Source organism: Symphalangus syndactylus, chromosome 3 (assembly GCF_028878055.3).
Source record: "Symphalangus syndactylus isolate Jambi chromosome 3, NHGRI_mSymSyn1-v2.1_pri, whole genome shotgun sequence".
NCBI lineage: Eukaryota > Metazoa > Chordata > Mammalia > Primates > Hylobatidae > Symphalangus > Symphalangus syndactylus.
Genome location: NC_072425.2, coordinates 49,585,201 through 49,609,591, shown reverse-complemented (window position 1 = coordinate 49,609,591; position 24,391 = coordinate 49,585,201). Strand labels below are relative to the sequence as shown.

At 43.2% G+C, this 24,391-nt stretch overlaps 1 protein-coding gene across 14 annotated transcripts in view; it reads left to right on the top strand.

Moving 5' to 3' along the window:
- The window catches only part of AOPEP (aminopeptidase O (putative)), a 395,241-nt gene that overhangs the window by 326,970 nt on the left and 43,880 nt on the right, over positions 1-24,391 (top strand). For 12 of the 14 annotated variants that reach the window (XR_008656596.2, XM_055271838.2, XM_055271832.2 and 9 more), the window contains one exon: positions 16,474-16,590. The exons of 1 other annotated variant lie outside the window; for it this stretch is intronic. Coding sequence is in view for 11 of the 13 variants with exons in the window: in XM_055271838.2 (XP_055127813.1) it covers positions 16,474-16,590 (117 nt within the window). In the remaining 2 variants the exon portion in view is untranslated. Of the gene's footprint in view, positions 1-16,473; positions 16,591-24,391 lie in introns of those variants that run through there. One more of the 14 variants, XM_055271842.2, reaches the window with a different exon arrangement.

The window sequence follows — 24,391 nt, the reverse complement described above, 5'->3', positions numbered from 1 at the left end:
AGTAAAACCTATGAAGCAAATTCTGCATCTGGAAGGGTAAGATTGGTGAAGGGTTCTTGCAAAACGTGACCCCTTGAATAGTGATTTGAGTAGAAGGCATTCCAGGCAGAGGGCTGAGTAGGCTGCAGAAAGGTTTGTTGAAGGGCTGAGGAGTGGATTGGGACTGGAAATGAGCATAGTGATCTGCACACATAGGGCATACATGTCACTGTTTCAGTCCCCAGCCAGAGAGGAGTGCAGGGTGGGAGTCAGGGAACCTACCTGGTGGTAAGGCAGGCCTGGTGTGCCCCTAGGGCCTGCACTAGAGAGGTGCTGGCAGTGGGGGAAGGGGGAGAGTGGAGAGCTTATTTGGCACCTGTAGTTTACATTTGAGGGTTACATTTGATAGGATCATGGATTGCGTCAGTCCCTCTCGGCACACATCTCAGGCTGTGCAGAGTTGGTGTTGAAGGAACATGGGGAAGAGGGTGGGCCATTTTACATTCATGCTCAGAAACAGGGGTCTTTAGCCAGAAAGGGCGCGCCAAGGACGGTGCTGTTTCCTGACACCCCTGGACAGTTGGGCGTCACAGCGCTTGTGCCCAAGGTCACAAGGTGAGTAGCCAGGGGGGATTAGACCCTGGCCCGGGTTACTCCCCAGCCAACGGCGGCCCTAGCGTCTGCGAAATCACTGTGCTTGGAGAAAAGGACGACAGGTTTTAAAGAGGGAGTGTCATCGCCTGCAGCGGGCGGACCCATGTCCCGTCAGTGCAGCTCCGCAGCGGCACAGGGGGGATGCGGGCTTGCGCCTGCTGGGGCTGGGGACGCCCTGGGGCGACTGTAGGCTGGGGCGCGCCCCTGCACCCGGCGGGCCTTTGCTGCGTCCGCTGCTGACGGGGGTTGGTGAGAGGCCCCAGGTCCAGCGCGACTTGCTTTTGTTAAAACCTCCTTGTGTTAGGTGTGCTCCCAGCTTTGGAGCCAGCCTTTTGGACATGGCTGAGTTTCTCTGAAGCCTTCTTGTTCCGGTCTTACCGCACCTTCCAGTGCGGTCAAGGATGCTGGTGGCTGGGTCCTCTCCGCGCGGAGGGCTCTGGGTCGGGCCCCTTGCACCCACCCTGGGGCCTCGGCTTCAGAACCAGAGTTACTCGTGTCAAGGATTGCTGTACAGCAGCTGCCCTCTCCTAAGGGCCAGGTATTTTCTTTTTTTCTATGGATAATCGTGGTCCTCGTGCTTCTAATTTAAATAGGTCATGCTTTAAGCCTTCACAGAGGACATCCAGATAGATGTCCATGTAGCGTAGCTCCCCTAATCCTCGTTAAACGAACATGAGGCCAGTTGAGAGGGGAGCAGTACCAGTAGATTTCAGGCAGCATCGCGCTGCCGGCTCCTGCGGAATGGAGAGTGGTGTTCGGGGATTTGCTTTGGAAATGCCTTCGGAAGGCGCCGCCACCCCAGCTTTGAACAACGGTAGGAACGCAGGGTGGGTGCTCAGGTGGCACGAGCACTGCTGGCCAGTAGAGGACTGCGCTGGGCTTAGAAAGGAAGATACGGGTTCCTAGATACGGATTCTTTAAAAAGATATATGGACTAGGGCCACTGATTCAACTTCCAAAAAGCAAAATGGAAATTATAAAAATAGCGCGAACAAATAGTATTGGAATCATTTGATAAGTTAAATCTGTGATGTTAGTGAGAACTGCTTATCTGAAATGGAAATACTCTCAAGACCTTTTGTGGCTTATCCCAAGGCTTACTCTCTAAGTTTTAGTTGAAAGCAGAATTGCAAATTTGACCAACTTAATCGGCAGTGGCTTTTTGCTTTTAAAAGTACATGCTAAAATGTTTGTGTGAGCGATGAGGCTGATAGCGTAGGTGCCTGAAGTGGAGATTTACTTTTGCCAAGAATGTTTTGGTGTATTTTGTGAAACTTCTTTATTTCTGTCTCTCATTAAAGAATGTTTGTTTTTTAAAGGTAGATAAGAATTTTTCAAACGGACATAATTTTTAAGGGATAATTTTAATGTTCTTACACATTTGAAAACATGCATAAAGCTTATTAGTGTGCTTAACATTTAAAGGGGAGTGTTCTGTGCTGTACACAAAGAGATCGACCCAGCTAAGAACGACTTCTAGACCTGGGAGTGTGGGGAACATAGGGAAGGATAAGTTTTTTGGGAGTATTACATTTTCTCTGAAGGAGTTTTCTCCCTGGGTTCTCAGTTGCTCACCATGTTTATTTCATCTGCAAAACAAGTGTTTGGGAGTCCTTTCTATTTTTTTACTTCCCAGACACCTGATTTTCTTAGTTTTAAGTATGTAAGAATGTCATCTGACTTTCAGGGAACTAAAGTTGTAAGTTTAGGTAGACATATTAGCATTTGAAAGTGCTCACTTTGAGGCCGGGCGCGGTGGCTCACGCTTGTAATCCCAGCACTTTGGGAGGCCGAGGCGGGCGGATCAGGAGGTCAGGAGATCGAGACCACAGTGAAACCCCGTCTCTACTAAAAATACAAAAAAAAAATTAGCCGGGCGTGGTGGCAGGCGCCTGTAGTCCCAGCTACTCGGAGAGGCTGAGGCAGGAGAATGGCGTGAACCTGGGAGGCGGAGCTTGCAGTGAGCCGAGACTGCGCCACTGCACTCCAGCCTGGGCGACAGAGCGAGACTCCGTCTCAAAAAAAAAAAAAAAAAAAGAAAGTGCTCACTTTGTTTCTTATTCTGCTTGTTTTAACTTAAAATCAGTTGATATTCTTGTTTAAAAAAGGATTAACTTTTAAAGTGGTTATTACAATTTAAATTGTATTCAGCTATTTGTCATATTAATATTTAGAGAGGCAAATTTAGTTACCAAACATGGCATTTTGTAAGAAAATAAGGTACTAAGTTTTCTATCACACGAACAGTTTAGGATTTTCTTGACTTCTAGATGGAGATATTTTAGCTCACATTTTATAAATGCATGGAATGGGACTGAAAGCCATACTTACCTGAAATGTTTTAAAAATTTAAACCTGTTTTTGGAAAAAGAAATACAGTTTGAAAGTGGAAGACTTTCAGCCTGTTTAATGCAAAGTTTTTATAGTGGTGTGGTTTTAATATTCTTCCATTCAGTGGTTCATTGCCTGATTTTTTTAACCTTTCACATAAACTTTGTTCAGTAATTCTTTTAAATGGATGCAGATTATTTAAAGATCAAATCAGTACTGTCAAAGTATAAGAAGGCTTTGTTTTTGATGTTTTATTTTTCTAAGCACGTTTTAGTTATAATTTTTCTTATCTACAACATTCTAATTACATTTTAAATTAGAATGAAGAGTTTAACATGCAGAACTTGTGAATGGACTATTACAGTTTTCTAGGGAAAACTGCCCTGATCAGTAGTTCCCTTCCTGAGGTAGGTCCCTGTCCTGTGGTTTGGGGCCACATCTTTCTGTTTTTGTTTGAAGTGCATTCTAGAAATACCTACCTCTCACTTATTCTCAATAAATCACATTCCTCTTAATCCTTGTTGGAGTTTTTGATTTTGTTGTTGGGTTTGATTCTGGTGACTTTTATCTACTGAGATTGCTGCAAGATTGGAAATGAGATGGGTTTCTTGTTTGCCATGCAAATGTTCTGGTTGTTTAGGATGAAGATACTGTAATTAACTATTAAAGCTGTCCTTGCATACAGAAAACTTATCTCTGGCATTTTGTTTTTTCTGATTTTAGTGTGAACAATTAGCGGCCTCCACCAGTGCTGATTAAGAATTGTATAGATTGTTTATTCTTACAGAAAGCTGCCCTGGGCGGTTTGTTGCTCTTTTATTCACATGATCTGTAAGCTGTAAGAAAACAGTCCTCTCACACCTCAGCATGTTGCCGATTTCCACCAGGTGGTCCAGGAGCATTTGTTCTGCAGGAGGGACCAAACTTAAAAATTTATTTATGTATTTATTTTGAAGTTTTTTTTTTCAGTTGCAGCCGGCCAGGTCTGATGTTTTTCCACAGTAATACTAATATCCTTGTGAAATGGCATGTATGCTAGTCTTAAACTTTTTTTCTTAAATACCATATGCAAAGAGAGAAAGTCCTCACATTGTGTAAATGAGAGGAGAAATTGCCACAGCTATGACTGCCTTTGTTCTCAAAGCCATTTGAATTGTCGGCTGTGTTGGGGCTGGTTTGTACCTTGTAGAAGTGCTGAGATGAGAACTTCTCATTAGAGTAATTGCCGGCTGGGAGCGGCCCATCCGGGGCGGGGCGGGGCGAGGCGGGGCCTGGAGCGCAGGGGCGGGGCGAGGTGCCGGCCGCCGAGATACTCGCGGGCGCGGGACCTGGCCGGGAGACTGACAGCGCGGGGACCGACCGCGGCTCACCCCGCCGGCCGTGCCGGCAAGGACCAGAGCAGCGCAGGCTCTCCGTCCTCTCCAGCTTCGGCTTCGCGCCGCAGGGGCACGCAGAGACCGCGAACTGTTCCTTGCGCGGCGCCCACGCCTGCCCTCGGCTCCCAGCCTGCGCTGCCGCCGCCCAGGTGACACGGAGGGACGGGAGCGGGGCTGCTGTGTCCCTCGGGCGCGCTTTGGGACGTTGCTGAGTGGCTGCTGCTTGTGTTTCTTGCTTCCAAGCTGGCGGTAAACCTTTTAAATTCAGAGTGATTCAAGGGCATAGGCGTCGGAATTGTGATTTCGTGCATGTTTTATTTACCAGGCTTTCAAATCAAAAAGGCCAGGCAAACACACGTTCTGGGGCGCTCAAGAAAGTTCACACGAAGGACAAATCCAGCAGGGATGATAGTAAGATACCTTGCGGGATCAGGCTTGGCATTTCTGCAGCCACGCGCGCGTTCACCCGACGGGGCCTCGCCTGCGCTGCCTCCGGGAAGAGCCTGCTCTAGGCTCCGGCTCCAGGGGAGAGGGCTGGGCTCCCCAGAGAGGAGCAGCCTGTGAGTTTTCAAACATTTCTCTGTCAGAGTTAGCTGTTACTTGTTAAATTCCGAGATGAGAATCTATACTGTGAAATCAGCAGAAAAGTGGTTCTTAGAAATTTTAAAGTTTGTTTATCCACTTTTTGAGGATCTGTGCTCACTGGTTTTTCAAGCTGGTTTGTTTTAAAGGAGTCAAGCTTCACTTTGGAGTATAAGGTGGAGATTATAGTTGCTCCGTTGGAACTTTGATATGTTAAAGGGAAATTCTGTAAAAATGCGAGATGCAAGCAGTAGCCACAGGAGAATTTTAAAAGTTTTTCTTCTTCAGCTTAATTTATATAAGAAAAACAATTAAAAACCTGTGTTTCATTTTAGCCTCTTTTTAAAAGATAAATTCTTAGTTTCTGCAGATAAATAGGAATACTGAGGGGAGGGAGGGAAAGTATAGTTTTCTATAGACTATTTTCCATTAAAATTTAAATAATCAGCTTAGAAATGTTATTCCTGTAACTTCGGAAAGTTGTAGGGAATGTTACATTTTAACATCAAAGTAAAATTCTAATAAAGTACTTTTTCTTATACGAGCACATTTTACATATGTAAAGGAAGATACAAAAATACTAGAAATTCTAAAACTTAACCATTTTTGCGAAATTTGTCTAAACAAATTTCCTAAAGTCTTGCATACATTTTAGAATTTAGATTATTGCTAGAAAGCACATCTTAGGTTTTAATCATGTTCATGCCAACGCCTATGAAAAGACCTAGCAGGATTTTAGATCCATAGTTAACCACCACTTATGAGTATCCATTTTGCATTTTTGAAGACTCGCTGATTGACTTTCAAGTACTTGAAATTATGTAAGAGAATACTTTTTTGGCAGCAAAGTCGCATTTCAGATCCCCTGCTCGCCTGTCAACTTCAGGCTGCTCCAGGCTCTGGGTCCAGGCTGGAACTCACAGTAGAACTAAGATTATGTCTAAACTCATAGCAGTAAAGTGACGTTTTGCCATAAAAGAACATTTTTATAACGCTATTTCAGTCTACTTGTTTCCTTGGAAATAGTTTCTGTCGTGATGGGCTGTATCTAAATTTATGAATTATTCAGCTATTTGTGCAAAATGTGTAACTTCAGGGCAAACAGACTCGATGTTGTTCGCATCACCCTCTCACACATCGGCAAGGCAGCCTTTTCTGTCCTATGTAATGTAGGAAAATTAAACATTTCTTGAAATCTGAGACTTCTGCCCTTGTTCTCCTGAAATTAAATCCATTTTATTTTCAGTAGCATGAAGTTCCCTACATATCCAAGAGACTGTTAAAGAATTAATCCTTTGCTCTATTCCTCATAACACTTTTCACAGTTAATCTAGTGTGTAAACTGTCTGGACGAGAATCCAAAACTGCAGAATTTGGAGGAAATGGGACTCCTATGCCTTGTAGACATTAAATCATTCTGTGAAATAAAACTGAAACTTTGGATAGGAGATTGTACAGTACTCTCAACACATTTTTATTAAATGAAAACAAGTTCCATTATTTTTCCAGCAATCCCTCATGTAGTTGGACTCCCCTCCCCACCTCCCCCCTGCTCCTTAGTTGCGGTCGGCTCTCCTTACAAATGGACAGGTTGCTTTGTCAACTTGATGGCAGAAACCACCTGACAAATTGTAGACATGTGGCTAAAATTTGTGCTTAGTTTGGATTTGGTAGAAAATAAAGAATATTAGAAAATAAAATGTGACCAAAAAGATATTTATGTTGTCTTGACTGTGTGTCTATGCACAAGATAGGACAGGAACTGGGAGTAATGGAATGTTAGTGTTTCCAACTCCAGAATAAATACCCAAGAGTGAAAATAATTTATAAATTATGTTTCCTGCTTCAGAATTTGCTAAGAATGTATTTGTGTGTCCGTACTTGAATCACTTGTCTAACCTGAGGATCGGAGTGGTTGACTTGGTTTCTCTGTCCTTCTGTTGCTGTTCTTTTTCTCACTTAGCAACTGTTATGTCGTTATCTCTAAAATGTTTTTGTGGCTCACTTTTTTTTTTTTTTTTTTTTGAGACGGAGTCTCGCTCTGTCACCCAGGCTGAAGTGCAATGGCGTGATCTTGACTCACTGCAACCTCCGCCTCCCAGGTTCAAGTGATTCTCCTGCCTCAGCCTCCCGAGTAGCTGGGACTACAGGGGCACGCCACCACACCCAGCTAATTTTTGTATTTTTAGTAGAGATGGCGTTTCACCATGTTGGCCAAGATGGTCTTGATCTCTTGACCTTGTGATCTATCTGCCTCGGCCTCCCAAAGTGTTGTTGGGATTACAGGAGTGAGCCACTGTGCCCAGCCATACTTTTTTTTTTAACTGTGAGTTTTGATTTTAAAAAACCCTTAATCCTTAATAGTAAGTTTTAACAAGGAGACTATGGAAGGCAAAGGGAGAGACCTAAGACATACAGTTGAGTTTTTGCACATAAAGCAAACTAGATTGTTATAACTCCTCATACGGCCCATCTATTCGCTTTTTAAAAAATTGCAGAGCTATCATTTCATTGATTACAGTTTGTTATAATTAAAGAGGCATTTTCAGTCATTTTACCATTAGCTTTTTAAATATGAAGAATAATCAACCAGATCTGTACTGTAAAGAACGTTTATGAAACTTTATTTTTTTTAAGACGGAGTCTCGCTCTTTTGCCCAGGCTGGAGTGCAGTGGCACAATCTTGGCTAACTGCAAGCTCCGCCTCCCAGGTTTTCGCCATTCTCCTGCCTCTGCCTCCCAAGTAGCTGGGACTACAGGCGCCCGCCACCACACCTGGCTAATTTTTTGTATTTTTAGTAGAGACAGGGTTTCACCATGTTAGCCAGAATGGTTTCGATCTCCTGACCTCGTGATCTGCCCACCTCGGCCTCCCAAAGTGCTGGGATTACAGGCGTGAGCCACTGTGCCTGGCCTATGAAACTTTTTAAGTTGATAAATTTGTATTTTTTAGATATGTTCTAGTTGAGGAATGAGAATCACTCCTGGTCTGAATTTTCATGTGTTGCTATATAAATTTGCTTTTAATACATTCTTTTGAATCACCAGATTGTTAATTGACAGCTATTCTTGCAGACATTGTTACCTTATTATTTCTTCATATTATATTGGGCATTAAGTCCTTTATTTCAATGTGATAAACATTTGACTATCAAGGATGGGGGTAGATAGCACATGAAATGAGCAAAATCTGGTTCTAATATTTAAGACACGGCCTTAAAAATGTATATTCCTTTTATAGAAGTTAAAATATAGTTTTCTTTGAACTCAGTTATTCCTTGTTTAAACTCAAAAGGAGAGGATCCTATTTTCTGTACATAAAATTCTGAAGATAGATATTTTCTGTAAGAGCTGAGTTTTTTCCCCTATTTGCTAATCCCTTCTAATTTAGAGGAAAAACTGTATTATCACACTGAATGTTAGTGATGATTGCCTATCTGTCCATATGAACACAGTAATTTTGTGCATAGTATAGATTACTATTCACCAGGAATATAGGGCTGTATAAAAAACATTTAACCAAAGAAGAATCGTGTTGATAAATTATTAACTAAAATTACTAAATTTGTAATGAATAATCCTACACAGACCATCTGATTGTGATTTTTGACATATTGGAGTAATATAGGAAATTACAGAAAGGAAGAAATTCTGGGTTTGGATGAAATTACTGGTTTTTTCCGTTGGAAAAAAAGTCTGAATATATTTTATAATTTGTTAGTATTGTAAGTAACAGCCTAAAAACCTGAGCATGTGACTGTTTGACACTGTGCTTCCTATATATCTATTTACAGAATATTTGGAAATTTTTAAATTCTTCCAATTTTTGATTGCTGCCTGCACAGAACCAATGTTAAAATGTTATGACTAAGACTAGAGAGGCAATGATAGGTTTCTCAGTGCACACGGTGCTAGGAGGTCTTCCCATAACTACCGGGCCAGCTTTAGAGAAACCCCTGGTTTCCAGTTGCCTGGTTCAGTACTTTGTTAGGGCACATGCTTTAATCATTTTCAGTGTTCTTAGGTTTGGTTGTGGTGATGAATTTCTCATAAAGTAGATCTCTCTTTTAAGTGAATTATTAGGAAATACTTGTAGCATGATATAAGAAAAATATTTCAGCTTCAGCTGGAAGCAGAAAAATGGACAGAGGGGAAGGCAGAGAGTTCAGGTAGGTTAGAGAAACAGTTGACACAAAGCATTCCTTATTTTCTTATTATGTATCTTTAGAATGTAATTTACACAAATTGAACCATAGTCTACATTTTATTCTGAACCTTTTTTCTAAAAACATTTCTTGCCATCTTCCCATGTTACAAAAATAATTCCATCTCATTCTTTTTAATAGCTACATAGTATTCCATTGCATGGCTACATACCATATAGGATGTTTTGATTCATAGACTCAGCCAACCGTTTTTTTACAGTAAAGTTATATTCATATGCTGGGCTTTAGCGGGTCATAAGTTAATGTGTAACTAGAATTGGAGCTAGCAAATGTCACTGTTTGTAAATTAGGAACTCAGAATTATAAAATGTATATACTCTCCTTCAAGATAAATACATCAAGTATTAAGTACACTGTTATTAATTTAGGTAAGAGCATTAATTCTTTTTTGTTGTTGTTGTTGGATACAGAGTCTTGCTCTGTTGCCCAGGCTGAAGTCTACTGGATTAATCTTAGCTCACCGCAGCCTCCAACTCCAGGGCTCAGATGACCCTCCCACCTCAGCCTCCCACATAGCTGGGACTACAGGCACATATCACCACACCTAATTTTGGGGGTGGGTAGGGAGCGAGGTCTCACTGTGTTGCTCAGGCTAGTCTGAAGCTCCTGAGCTCAAGCCATTCTCCTGTCTAGGCCTCCCAGAGTGCTGGGATTACAGGCGTGAGCTACCACTTGTGGCAAAAGCATTAATTCTATGGAAACAAAAAGAAGTAAATTTTTATGAAAATGTGAATACAAGAAAAGTTAGGAATATTCTGATACTTTAAAGTATTCCAATTTCTTTAGAAATATTCAGCCGTATATTGAACATGCCATTGTTGTCGTGGCAGGGTGAATAGACAGAATCACTTAGGAATTTACAGTTTCTTTTTCGTGCGTGATGATTTTCTTGAGAAGCATAGATCAGGAATGTTTTCCCTTTGGCCCCTTGTAATTGGTCTGGCAGGATCTGGGGTTGGGGAGGTGGACACAAGGATCCCACACATCTCTTGTGAAATACTTGGAAATTTTCAATTTGAGTGTTTATGATGCTTCCAACATATATAATAACATAAAATATTAATGTACACGTGGTTGTAAGAGATCCAGTTGACCAGAGGATTGCATGTTTCATCATTTAAATAATATGCTTTGTGTTAGATTGCATATAGTATATGCTTTTAGCAAGAGTTAGGGGAATAATAGCACGGAAACATTTGACCCTTACAATCTGGAAACATGAGAATTATTTATGCCAATAAATTATTTCAGATAGTATTTGCTAATGATGGTATGTATCTGTTTTAGGTTCTGTGGTGCCACTTTTAGAAACTCCACAAGCAAACCGTGGCTCAAAATTTGCAGTAATCTTTTTGAACTTATAACTATTAGAATTTTGCAAAAATCTAATAAATATGCTTTTCTCTGTATAAAATGAGCTATATGAATATTTACTATTTGAATTTTCTTTCCAAAATTTGTTTATAGACATACTCCCTAAAGATGTTTGATAATCAGAAATAACTGACTCTGCTGGACAAATATGCACCAATTGATTGATTTTCTTTATTTTGAAGAAAAATTTTTTTCTCTTTATTGTTTGGTGACTTCCTTTGCTGGCAAATCCAATTTTATGCCCCACAAATAATGTGAACAGTAGAGACCTCTATTTGTAAGTTTCGGCAGTTCTTTAAAATATGTTAAGTTTTTGCTTCAACATACAAAGATTTTTCTTTTCTGAATTGTGTTTTCAGCAGCAATTCAAACCAATTGTATTTTTCCATTATACAAATTACTAATTTAGAATAAATATATTTCAGTTCTGTCATGATATCCTAGTAGGCAGGCTCTTGGGCAGACACCTGGTATGTGTACATATTATTAAGTTGTCTACTTTTGTTTCTTAGAAATGTTTATCATTTAAAAAGTAACAGATGGAAGAAGACCGTTTATTGAAGACTGTGGCCTAGCTAGTGTGTGGGCAGTAAAGGCTGACTGCACCTGGGTTCTGTGGCTCTGAACGTTTTCTGTTTCTTTTTGGATTATGAGGAGGGAGAACTCTTGGTTTTGTTTTGAGGAACTTCATTGATTATATCTTAATTTTGCCTTATTGGCAAAAAGCACCATGTGAAAATTTATGCAGCGTAGAGATTTTCACTGTGTTTTATTTGGTTCAGAGCCGAGTCTGGAAGATGACTTAGTTTATAAGTTCTGTCTCGTGTCCTGTAGCCAAGCTTTCTGTCTCCTTTAATGAGGGCACTGTGTGATTAGAAGCTGTTTCTTCCCATACCTGTGGACTGAAGGGGCAACCTGAGGGTCTGCTAAGGTACGGATGTGTTTTCTGGGAAGAGTGAAAGGGGATTTGTCAGACTTTGGAGGAACTTTATAAAAATGAAAGATATTTTATGTCAGTGGGATCACCTTTTTAATCCAAGGGACAAAAGAAAACTGGTTTCTGTTGTGCCCCTGCCCGAAGGCCGCCTGCATGTGACTTTCAAAGGACCCTGCTTGTGTTGAATTTCAGCCAGCAAGTCTCCAGCATACAGAATTTGAGATTCCCCCCACCCCCACCATTTCTTCTGTTTTTGTTCCATGTAAACAGTTCCCTGTGTAGTAACATAGACAAATATAGCAGAGAATGCTTTTCTGGAAGAAGAATGCTCCCCAAGCATTTTTTAACCATTTTTGGGAAGAATTGATCTTTCTGTGTGTTTCAGACAGACTGGAGAGGGGGAGGCCGTGGCTGTAAATTGAAGTGACATCATATGTATTGCCCCCATTGATCCGCTTTTAGTCTCCAGCCAGGATAAAAGGAAATGGCATCAGGGAGGAAGCATGCTTCATTTAGGCACAGATCCCAGAGTGATAATGGGGTAATAATAGAACTCACGCCACTGTCAATCCGTGGCTGCATTAGTCCCAGGCTTATTCTCTGTCTGGGGAGCCACACAGTGACTTTCTTCGTCTGAGGCTGCAGCGCACCAGCTGGGTCACGCCGGGAGGTACCCTCCTTTGCTTTCAGAGGGGTGCAGGCAATGGGGCTTGGATGTTGCCATTTGCTGGTCTCTTGTCACAGGCCCTGCCTCTGCAAGGTCAGTCATGAGACATGTCCATGGCATTTTCTGATGTAGGAGGTGAGCTGGCCTGTTCTGCATCACGCTAATGGAAGAAATGGTGGCGGGACCTCAGTTTCGTGGGTGGTCTTCTGGGAGCGCAGAGTGAGTGATGCCCCCATGACAGCAGTAAGAGGCTTCTGGAAGAGTCAGGGGTTTTTTTTGATTGAGCTGCCTCTAGTTTAGGAGGGTGGGTGTGGAAAATTCATATTTTCTTTCCAAGAGCATGCATAAAAACTCTCCCAAACCATTCGAAGTCGTACAGCATGCGTCGACTCTGAAGTTGGGAAAAACATGCAATGGACTTTTTTCTTTGTACAGTTCTTAGTATTTAGCAACTATGAAACCTTCCATGTTTAGAGTAGAACACAGACTTCTAAAATCCTTAACAAGCAGCATTTGTACTTGACTGACCTCGTTGAGCATTTCATTTCTTGTACTCATTTCAGTAAGTTTTATAGTTCTGTGAAGTTCTCTTGGAAGTACCCACATCACTTTGGCACCTTGTAGTCCTATTTTGTGTAAATTTCCGAGGCAGATGCATTTTAAAAATAATGAGCTGGTCCCCGTATGGAAAAAATAACCCCATCATGAATTTCTTGTTTATGCAAAGGAAAGGACTTTTGCATTCCTGTCACTGTTGAACTGTGGGTGTGAGCACTGTTGGGCCCCCAGAAATAAAGGCAAGTTCTTTTTATACTGTCTGAAGGAGCTGCTTTCTTAGGTGGTGATGCTTGGAGGTAAGGTCCTTTATTTTTCACGATCACTCTGTGGTACAACCAAAGCCTTATCTCTCTCCTGCCGATGCTGCTGTATTAAACACACTGGCCTTTCAGTCTTAAATTCAGCTGATCTTAAAACAAATAAATAAACGCAGTTGGCCTAGAAGTCACGTGAAGTTTGCTTTGATTTCCACGTGGGTGGAAGTGGAGTGGTCCACATAGCATGTCCCAGTCCCCCTGTGCCCGCCCCGGGCTCCTTGTACCACCCGGTGCTGCCTTGAGCACATCTGCTGATATGTGGTCTCTTTCACTTGCTTTACAAACATTTTGGTTTATTACATGACCACTGCTTTTTCATTTGTAGGGTGGCTTTATGGGGAGCAAATGTTTATTTTACAAAGAGAAATGTATTGAAGCTGTTTAACCACATTTTTGCTTCAATATCCTCTTTTTAAGGCCTATTATCTCATCCCTTAAAAATGTTGTAATGTGTACTTTGCGAATGAAAGATGCTTTATTAGTTTTATTGTCTGTGTCCCAAAATAACATTTGTTCACTGATTTTTTTTTTTTCCCTACTTTTTTCAGAAACTACATTTCCCCCCATGAGTTAGCATAGTTACAACTAAAAGCCAGGTGGCCACAGGTTGTTTACTAAGTGAGAGTCATTTCAAGTCTATTCAGAAGAATAGGACTCACAGAAACCTGGGAGCATGAAGCTGGCTCTGGCAGCACTGTGGTCGGGGGCCTTGTTTTATGGGGAGCAGATACCTGAGGGGAGTGTCCCCCCTTGCTCCTTACCTCTCTCAAATTAGAGTCAGTCAGTGTGCTCCCTCCCTTCCTTCCATCTCGCGGTCTTAAGTCAGGGAGTTTAGCTTTAAATATTTTCATTGTGTAAAATTTGGAGTGGACAAAAGCTTCCATTGATCCTTTTGGTTCTGTTTCTGTGTAGAGATGCTGAGCTTTCAGCTTAAAAGAAAACTCAGATATACAAGTATGAATGCAGGTAATTTTGTAGGTTCACATATTGGTAATTGTTTGATTTTAAATTGGAGCTGTATCAGTTAAACCTAGTTGGGGTAAGTTGAGGACCAAGCTAGTTGTCTTACTCAGGGTTTCTTTGCTCTGTGTGTCTCTTTAGTTTAGACCAAATCCCAAATGAGAGTTCTAACAGTAGGCTTCTTTGTAAGCACAAGCGTATAATATGGGGAGATGCTTTTCTTTCTACTCTCCTCTTCCTTGTAATTCTGCAATTTGGCAGGGCTGGTTCCTTCTGTATTTAGTTAGCAAACGAGGCCCCACTTCTGGCGAAGGGTGTTTAGGCGCTGGTGGTGCCGAGAATCGCTTCTCTGTGAGGCTGAGCCCATTCCCTGAAGCCTGCCTGCCTTTGTCTGGAGGGGCCTCGATGCCAGGCTCCTGTTGTCCTCAGACTGTCTTGAGAAGCGCTGCTTACCAGTTTTGAGTGTTTGTGGGGTAGAGCAGGTCCCCATCCTGTGGTGGCCTGGCCTGGGTACCCCTCGTGGAGCTGCTGTTTGACAGCAGCACAACAAAGGGTAGTAGTGAGGTGAAGTGGGGAGAGCCCACGACTGGGGTGAAAAGGGAGACGCTGGGAAGAGGGCTCAAGGGCTGGAGGGCATTCAGTCAGCGGCCCTGGGAGACAGGTTAGGGGTGCTTGAGGCCATGGGTTGAAGGCTCAGCCTCCTGCAGGAAAGCACCTCTCTTGGAACATCACAGGAGGCTGAAGGGTGAGATGAACTGGAAGGAGAAAGGAGGGCAGAGGGAGAAAGAGAACCGGTCTCACTGGGCTGCCTGGGCAGAAGTGCTGGATACCCACATGCCGGATACCCGGCAATGTTTATAGTATGAATGGTGAGGAGGCCTACCAGAGGCTGGGGGCCTGGGTTTGGGCTCTTCTGTAAAACAGTAGATTTCTTTTTAATATCGTATGGTAGATGGGTGATTTTGTTACAAGTAGTTATGTAGTAATTTGCTATCTTTAAAACATGCTGCAATTACTTGACTTCTCATGAAAAGAAATGGAGCGTTAGTAATTCTTTGGGTCCTTGTCAGTGCTGATTGTACTGCAGTTTTGCTGAAGGCGCCTTGTTTCTCCTGAGAGAATAGCCACAGCATGTCTTTCAGATGAAGCGATGTTATGAAGTACAGAATATACCCAAGAACCAAATGATTGCATTGGTGTCTGTCTCCTTTCTTTCTGCCTCTGTCTGTAGGCAAGTGGGGGCTTTCTTAGAAGGGTGAGGTGAGAAAACAGATACCTAGTGGAATGGTGCGGTGGGTGTGGTGTTTGCAGTGCTTGCTGTCTGCCCGTTGCCCTCTGCGTACCTTTTGGAAAAGTATATGTGTGTGTGTGAATGAGTGAGGGGGTAGGGAGGGTCAGGCAAAGTGCACACTCGCGGGCAGAAAGATGAGCAGGGAGGGAAACCAGTACTTTTTAAAAATTGTTTTAGAACATCAGAAAATGGCAATTAAAATCCAGGTGTTCTTATGAATGTACTGTTGACGTGATATCAACTTCCAGACCTGTAATTGGGATTGACAGGAATGATCTGCACATACACAGGGATGGAGAGAAGCTCAGCAGAGAGAACCATGGAATTCATAGGATTAATTTTAAAATCTTGATTTTAGAATAAATATTTTTCACTTCCTACAAGGCGTATCTCAAATTGATTCTTCCTCCAGTGCACTACAGGGCTGATCTCACAGGGCCACCAGGCCTGGCCCTGCTGCCCCATAGCGAGTAACACGGATGAAGTCTTACACAGGCTTCTCTTGATTTCTTGTATTTCACATACATTGTGTTTTATTTTTGTACCATGTAAAGACTACCTCCTGTCTTTACCCTTAACTTGTAACACCACTTTTGACCATTCCTGTATGAGAACTCAGGAATATGGGTAACCTTTTGTGTCTGTGTGTATAGCTGCACATATAGTTGTGTACAGCCTTTTGAGCTTTTTAATGGATTATAAGTTTATGATTTTCGTAATGGAGGGAAGACACAGTTCTTTCAGTATGTGCTCTTTATTTCTCAGTGTGCAGCAGGTGTATTTGCAGAGCTTATGTGGTAAAAAGACTGCCGCATCTTCTGTGAAATTTCCAGGTGTTTGCCTATAATTGGATGGCTCCTTGAATCTTTGTCTAGGCTAAATTACATTTTCTGGTATATGCGTGCTGTAAAGGAAGAGATCCAGTAAACCACGATAATGTTTTATTAAGATAAACACAGTTTTGATCTGCTCTAAGTACAGAACTGAAATGATTAGTCATGGAAAACGGGGCCTAATCAGACCCCAGAATGTAGTGTCTTTGGGAATACAGACAATGTAGACCCTGAGGAATTACAAAAGTCAGCTGAACAGTCTTTCCATGTTGCCGATATATGCTGAAAGCACCCAGGTTACCCTGGGTATGTGGTCTGTCTGAACATTTGGGTTTAGTTTCTCATCAGCTGAATGGCATTTTCATAGGCTGTTTGGTTTTGTCTTTAGCTTCTTCCAGACCAGCTGGTCTTGCTTCTGGAGCATCTCTTGGAGCAGAAGACTCTGAGCCCCCGAACTCTGCAAAGCCTCCAGAGGACATACCACCTCCAGGATCAGGATGCAGAGGTAACCAGGAACACTCTCAGAGTTTAACCAGCAGGTCCCCACTGTTGGTGAAGAATGGTGATCCCATTGCAGTCCCAAACTATTGAAACCACCATTTCTATTAGCAAAATCCCATGTGTTTGCTGTATAAGTGAAGAACTAAGTGCTTTAATCTGATTATGCTTATGCTTCTAACCAGAGTATTTTGAGGTCTTAAGTTTTTCCCTCTTCTTAAATCATAAAGATGGGCATAAGTCTCCTAAAGGAATGAGTGGAATGTTTTTGAGTTGTAAACTTGGGTGGGTCATTGTGCCCACTGACGATGGTGCCATTCTGTTGCACATTAAGGAAACTTGGCTCAGATGTGTGAGAGCTTCTTGGTTGCATTCAGTTAGGGCAGGAAAGGAGCCATGTGTAAAGGGAATGAAAACTAAATCTAGCAGCTGTAGTTGGAAAAGGCAATTGGATGCTTGCGAGAAAGCAATGTGATATAGTCCTTAATATCTTCTACCTTATTATGAGGAATGCAATGTGAATCCTAAGACAAATTCCAGGGTTTAAAAAAAATGCAAAATAGTAAATAATGTATTCAGACATCTTAAGTAAAAAGAGCTTAAACAGAAAACCTCTTTTATATAAGACTCCCAAAATGCAGAAAAGTAAGTTTGGTTTTGAACATTTTAAAACTGTGCAGTCTAGTACAGCAGCCATTAGCCATGTGTGGCTGTTAAACACTTAAATGCAGCTATTTTGAGTTGAGATATGCTCGAAGTATAAAATGCACAATGAATAGCGAAGACATTGAATGAAGAAAGACAAAATAACTTAATGTGTCCCGATTGATTATAGTGTTAGTGATATTTGGGGTATATTAAGTTAAATATTATTGTAATGAATTTTATAATCATTAAAATGGAGTAATTGAGAAAAGCCCATTCCTTATTAACCAAAAGGTAAGATGGCCATTGTTAGGCATTTTAAAGCCCCATAAACTCAAGAGTGATTGAAAAACTCCAGAGGAGACGTGTAGCTTTTTACCCACCTGAGCATAGACCAAATTTACAACTGTTGCTGTTTATTTCAGCTCTTATATTTTTGTATGTAGGAGTTCTCAAATGCCAGACTGTTATTTTTAATTAGTGTTTAAAAGACTTCGCTATATGTAGTCATTAGGCTGTGTTTTAATCAGGGTGGAGTACCACTGAACCTCCAGGACCCTGTGATGGGCATGGACAGACCAGAGGGGAGGATCAGAGCAGGTGCCGAGCACCTGTCACTTGATGACCGGAAACTATGAGGTGGCCCCCTTCCGTTTACCATAAAACATGTCCTGTTCTTACAGCTCAACTTAGTTGTTATATATAACCGCTTAGAACCTTTGAGAAGTATAACCGGTTTTATTTAGTTGTGTTATATTGCACAAACTATGTCATGATGCTGGACAAGGCAGTCTCTTCAGCTAGATCCCTGGTGATGAGACACTAGGGTCTCATTACATCTTTGCTCAGTTTATATGACCAGTGTGGTCCATGTTCGTGTGATTCACAAATACTCCATTATTCCACTAGGCACCAGGAATATAGCAGTGGAAATGACAGGCAAGGTTAGTTACCTTTAGGAAGCTTACGTTCTTCTGAAAAGACAGCTCCTAAGTAAATGAACAGCTGTGGGTGCTAAGGCCAGTGTTGAATTAGGTGGCTGGTGCAGAAACACCTGCCCAGGCTGACAGGGCAGGTCTGTAGTACAGTGCGAATTTCTTTACCTGCTGTGCCCCTATATTTTTGAGATACGCAGAAAGGCTTCCCTTGCTCTACATGTGACCGAGATGCATATGTAAAGCTGCCTTTCCAGAAGGGTAAGCTTGCTGCCTCCAGCTGCGCCTGCTCCTCATGGCAAAGTGCACTGAGGAGTTTTGTTGGCTGAGCAGCGTGTTTGGGATGTAGCGGCTGCAAGTGAGAAGCCTATTCCATGGTTGCTTTAGCTCCTGGGCTGCCATCCCCGTCTGTCCCTCCCTTCTTCCATGTGGATGGGCCGGCACAGGCCTACCCACACAGAGAAGGGAGAAACGAGGGATGAGATTACTATTAACCATTCTTTCTATGTGTGTTGCTTCTGTGTATGGGCTGTGTTCACAGAGCATCTGATCTGTTGGTCTGATTTTCTGAGTGTAGCTCTGAGTCTGCTGCGGCTGCTTGCCAAGGGTTTGCATGTCGAGGGGTTGTGGGGCCAGGGTTCTGAATACTGTCTTGGATTATGCACACCCTGCCTGCCCTCCATGTGGCTGCATCACCTGATGTGAAGACCCAGGTGTATGCTCTTCACGGAGGCAATGCCCCATGTTCAGAATGTGAAAGGAAAAGTGCTCAAGGACAGAGTTGAGAGCATGGGTGGAGTAGGCAAACCATCCCAGGCCACCTCCTGCCTTGCCACCCCTCTGCAGGGCAGGCACAGGCTGCGCTCCTTGATGCTCCTTGGCCTGGGGAGTGAAGCTGACCTCAAAGTCAGCCATCTTGTATGTAGCAGGCCTCAGGACTGTGGGCGGGTGCTGGGCCACTGCAGCCAGCATGGAAAATGAGCCGAAGGGAAATCCAGTCCACAGAAGCACCTTGTCTCTCTGCAGTTTTTGAGTATATTTCTCAAATAGCCATAAAAGTTTAAAAAATATTTGACAGCTAACTCTGGGAACAAAAGATGTTATCTAAGATCCCTTTTTAAGTAACACATTTCCTGCCTGCCTTAGCAGGTCTCTTAAGCTGTAAAAATAGCTACCCATGGCAGTGAGGTGAGGATCCCTGGACCTTGGCTTTCCGACCTCTTTCCCCCAGGAAGTCCGTGACTGACCTTCAGGCAGCAGCATCTCTGCAGACTCCACTGAGCACTTTCAGATCTCTGTAGACTCCACTGAGCGCTTTCAGATCTCTGCAGACTCCACTGAGCACTTTCAGATCTCTGCAGACTCCACTGAGCGCTTTCAGATCTCTGCAGACTCCACTGAGCGCTTTCAGACTGGGGCCACGCCTCAGGGGATGGGCTCCCCCTGTGTTGTTTTGCTTGTGGCCACGAATCCGAAAGGCCCACGCTGCAGCGTGCCCTGCTTTGAGTTTGGTTGATACGCTGAATGAGAACATTAGTTTTCTGGGAGAAGTTGGTAGCACCCGTTCTTCCCTTTACTGTATGGGAGAAATAGCGTTGATTGAAAGGAAGAGGACTCCTAGATTGGATTGGAGCAAGAAAGTGTGGGTATCGTGTGTTGTGACTCTGTCTTCTCTGGGGTGCCGCTTCACTGGAGGTCTCCCTTCAGGGTCTGGACCTCATGCCTGGCCCCAGGTGCTCGTGTGCACGTGAGCGGCTCTTCCTGCTGACTGGCAGCAGCTGACAAAAGGCAGTTTCAAAAAAAAAAAAAAAAAATCTCACTTAGTAAGGTATCAGCACAGAGGGGAGTAGCTAGAAAAAGATTGCTAACAACATTTAGAGGCCACCCTGAGCTAGCTATACTCTCCCAAAGTGCCAAAGAATGTAACCTTGGGAGGCTCCACTCTTTCATGTAGAATTGCAAGCTAAACTAGTAGGAGCAAGTGAATGTGAGGAAACAGATTGTAAGGACATACCTGTTTCAGCACTCATCCGGCTGCCTTCCAGGATGGAAAGGAAACTCCAGGTTGATTGGAAATGGAAAAAACGACCAGCGTCACAGGCCTGTCCTGTAGCACGGGCAGTAGCTGAAGAGGCCCTGCAGACCCTGTATAATGGGTCTAGGTCTCCTCTACCTCTTTTTTGTTTGTATGTTTGAGATGGAGTCTCACTCTGCTGCCCAGGCTGGAGTGCAGTGGCACGATCTTGGCTCACTGCAACCTCCACCTCCCTGGTTCAAGCAATTCTGCCTCAGCCTCTGGAGTAGCTGGATTACAGGTGCCCACCACCACGCCCAGCCAATTTTTTTTTTTTTTTTTTTTTTTTTTTTTGAGACGGAGTCTCGCTCTGTCACCCAGGCTGGAGTGCAGTGGCGCAATCTTGGCTCACTGCAAGCTCTGCCTCCCGGGTTCACGCCATTCTCCTGCCTCAGCCTCCCCAGTAGCTGGGACTACAGGTACCCACCACCACGCCCGGCTAATTTTTTGTATTTTTAGTAGAAACAGGGTTTCACCGTGTTAGCCAGGATGGTCTCGATCTCCTGACCTCGTGATCCGCCCGCCTCGGCCTCCCAAAGTGCTGGGATTACAGGCGTGAGCCACCACGCCCTGCCAATTTTTTGTATTTTAATAGAGACGGGGTTTCACCATCTTGGCCAGGCTGGTCTCGAACTCCTAACCTCATGATCTACCTGCCTTGGCCTCCCAAAGTGCTGGGATTACAGGCGTGAGCCACCGTGCCTGACCTCGTCTACCTCTTTTGATGCATCGTACCCAAGCCAGTGGTGGGGGGGTGGGTCCACAAGCTGGTATTTATCTTAATACGCTGTTACTAATACATTGTTACTCATTGTTTACTTGGGAAGAAAGCACCATAGCATTTATTTGCAGTCCAAAGGTGGAAGTTGTGACTCCAGCAACACAATCATCTGACAGCTTTAATGCTCATTTATGAATTTCATTTGGGCCAAAAGCATAGTTCTGTGACTCAAGCGCTTAATGATTAATAGAACTCTAGAGGGACTTACCAAAGGGGCAAAGAATGAAGGTTTAACAGTTGTTACATCTCCAGATTCTAAAATTGATCCATAGTTGTGGTTCTGTTCGCCCCTTTCAGTGCTAAAACTCTTTCCATTAGAGATGACTTTCGTCTTCTGCTTTGGAGGGCTTGGAGATGTGAAGTGTTCAGGAGGGTCTTTTCCCTGCTCTTGGAGCTTCTTTTTCATCCCTGGTTTCTTTTTCATAGTATTCTGGCTACAAATAAGTAAGACATTTCTATTTTGTTTTGTTACAGAGTAGCTTAGAGGAAAGGTTAGATATAATCTCTTTGGGCTCTGTTGCCATTTTAAGATGCTCAATGCTTTAGATTTATTAATATGTAATGTGCTGAACTTAGAAGTCCTTCCTCTTCTCTGCCTTGATCCAGAGTCTAAGCGTAATAAAGGCAGAAACTCTGGCTGTGCTGACGTCAGGTCCTGTCATCATGGTGATGTGTGAGGGCAGCACCCAGCTCTGCCCCTCCCACCACGGTGTTGGCACCAAGGCCTCTGCCCCATAGGACACCGAGGCTTATGAGTAGAAGCAGTGCCAAGGTGCCGGCACCATCTTGGTGATGTCCAGGGTGCCCACGCAGGCCCCCTTTCCCTCTCCTCCCCTTCTCCTGCTGGCTGCCCTTGGTGCAGGCGAATCCAGGGCCTCATTACTAAGCCAGCTGGCTCACCACGCCATCCAGCATTGTCAGGAGGCACCATTGTGGAACAGAGCCCTACAAGGCAGGTTTTCAGATTGAACATGAAAAAGGACACCATTGTAGAGTGTCAGAGTAGTGTGTGCAACTAGTGAAGTGCTTTTATAGGGTAAAATACAAGGAACTAGGTCCCCCCGGGATCCCGAAAGGGCAAGTTGACACTTGCTACCTCCACCTGGCAACCCACAGAAACTCAGCATTAGGCCATTTCTCACAGTATGATTGCAGGTACAGGGGTCTGGCTTACTGGCCCGTTGATGCCATCAACCTTAGGTTACAGATCAAGAGGCCAGATACCAATGAATCTGAACTTTAGAACATGGCCTGTGAATAGTGTGACTTCAGGTTTTTAGAAATCCGAGACCATGCTTGTGAGGGTCACGGCTGTCCCTTTGACGGAGCATTATTCCTTTTCTAGAGTTTAAAAGGTGGGTGGGTATAGATTGAAAAGAGGGATTGGGGTAACTGTCTTTAGTTACTTTAGACATATCTTTTTAAACCATCTGCTTTTTATGATAGGAGAAAGAATAGAGTTCTTATATAACTCTGGTTTTGTTTGTATATTTTTTCTTTGTCTTATTTGGTTTATGAAACATTTAATCGATGTTTCAGAGCATTCCTTCAAAGTCAGGATGGTCTATCTCTCAGTACATCTTTCTTAGGGTTTTCTTTCTGTTATTCAATTCAGTGCCTCTGGAACTTTCCTGTGGAAAGCCTGCAATAGCATCTTCCCTGTTACACGGTGATAAAGGGATTTTTTTTTTTTAAAAAGCTGCTCTAAAATCACAAAGAACTTTCTTTTTTAGATTACTAATTTCCTGTGTTGTTCCTGAAGATTGTGTTTTGTTTACTGTGAATTTATAGCAAATGAAAGTAAAGAAAAAGTGAGCCATGGACAGCATAATTTGGCTAATTTTTCTTAAATGGTCAGCTTAGCATTTATCTGTTTAAAGAGAGAGGGCATTTAGTAGGTGGCTTTTAGCTACAGTTCAGCCAGACTTTATTAGAAAAGCCACTGGTTGCAGAGTGTCCCTGCCGTCTGCTGTTTGCACAGGGTTCAGCAGCAGGCCCACTGTTACCGACCTCTGAAGATGTGAGGGCCTCTGCGTTTGCTCCATGGGGCGCTCTCCAGTCTGTATAGATTTTCTCAGAAAGATGGAGATGGAGATTTACACATTCTCTGAGGTCTAAATAGCAGTGTGCTGATGCTCTTCTTCCGGTATAGCCAGGAAGCCAGCAGCATCTCATATTCATTTTGTGTCCAAAGGCTTCTCAAGTGGAATTAATACATTGGGCTTTAATTGGTGCTTCCGGGTTCTTTACAGCTCAGTCAGTAGTTTACGTACTTTTGTGTTGGATTTCTGTTCTGAAATCCACACCAAAAACCACACAACTTTCTTTGAACATTGTTGTCTCTTTTTACAATTGTAAACTTAGCCATATTCTCATTTAAAGTATACCTTAAATGCCCTGAAATACAGGGCTCCCTCTGCCACAGCTCTCAACATAGCTTTCCAGGTGGCTTTTCTGCCTTCTGGTGCCTTTCATGTACACCATCTTTGCTCTCTAGAACTGTGGCACACCAGGATGTGAGAGGTGGATCTGTCTGGCCTTCAGGCTGTGAGAAGCTCACAGCACAGATAGGATGTGAGCTCTACGCCTTGTGTTCAGGCCGCTCACACGGAGTCAGCTTGCAGAAGCACGTTCCCAGGCCTGCTCTGCATGTAAATGGTGGAATTTTGTGTGGATGGCAGGGTATAAAATTTAGAACATAAACACAGTAGAGATTGGCTAAACTTTGTGGGGTGGCACTAAAAATGATTTTTAGGCTGTTTACTCTCTGCATATTGCTTTGCTGCAACCTTGAACCACATGGAACTGTGTTCTGTAGACCACCTGGTTTTGCCCATCCGTGGGTGGAAGCAGATGCCCAGGCTGGGCACAGGAAGTTCCCAGGCACTGAGGGAACCAGCCAGCCACCAGCAGCCCAAAGCTGACCTTCCCCCATGGCCTCGGCTCTCAGGGCACCAGGTAGTTTTTCTTGAGAGTAGACTGTGTAGAATAGTACCCTTCGCCAAAACAGCCTTTCTCAACTTGGCTCTTAGGGTGAGGGGTAGCTGTTTTTAATAACTTTTTTGAGCTATACTTCACATACCATGAAGTGCACCCATTTTAAAGTATATAATTCAATAGTTTTTAATATATTCACAGAGTTGTACAACCATCACCACAATTACTTGTAGAACATTTTATCATCCCCAAAAGAAACCCAGTACCCTTTGGCTGTCATCCCTAGCTCCGCAGTCCTAGGCAAGCACTCATTCTTCTGTCTCTATAGATTTGCCTATTCTGGGCCTTCACATAAATGGAATTATATATAATATTTGGTCTTTTGTTACTGGCTTCTTTCGACTTAGCATAATGTTTTTGGGGATCATCCTTCTTT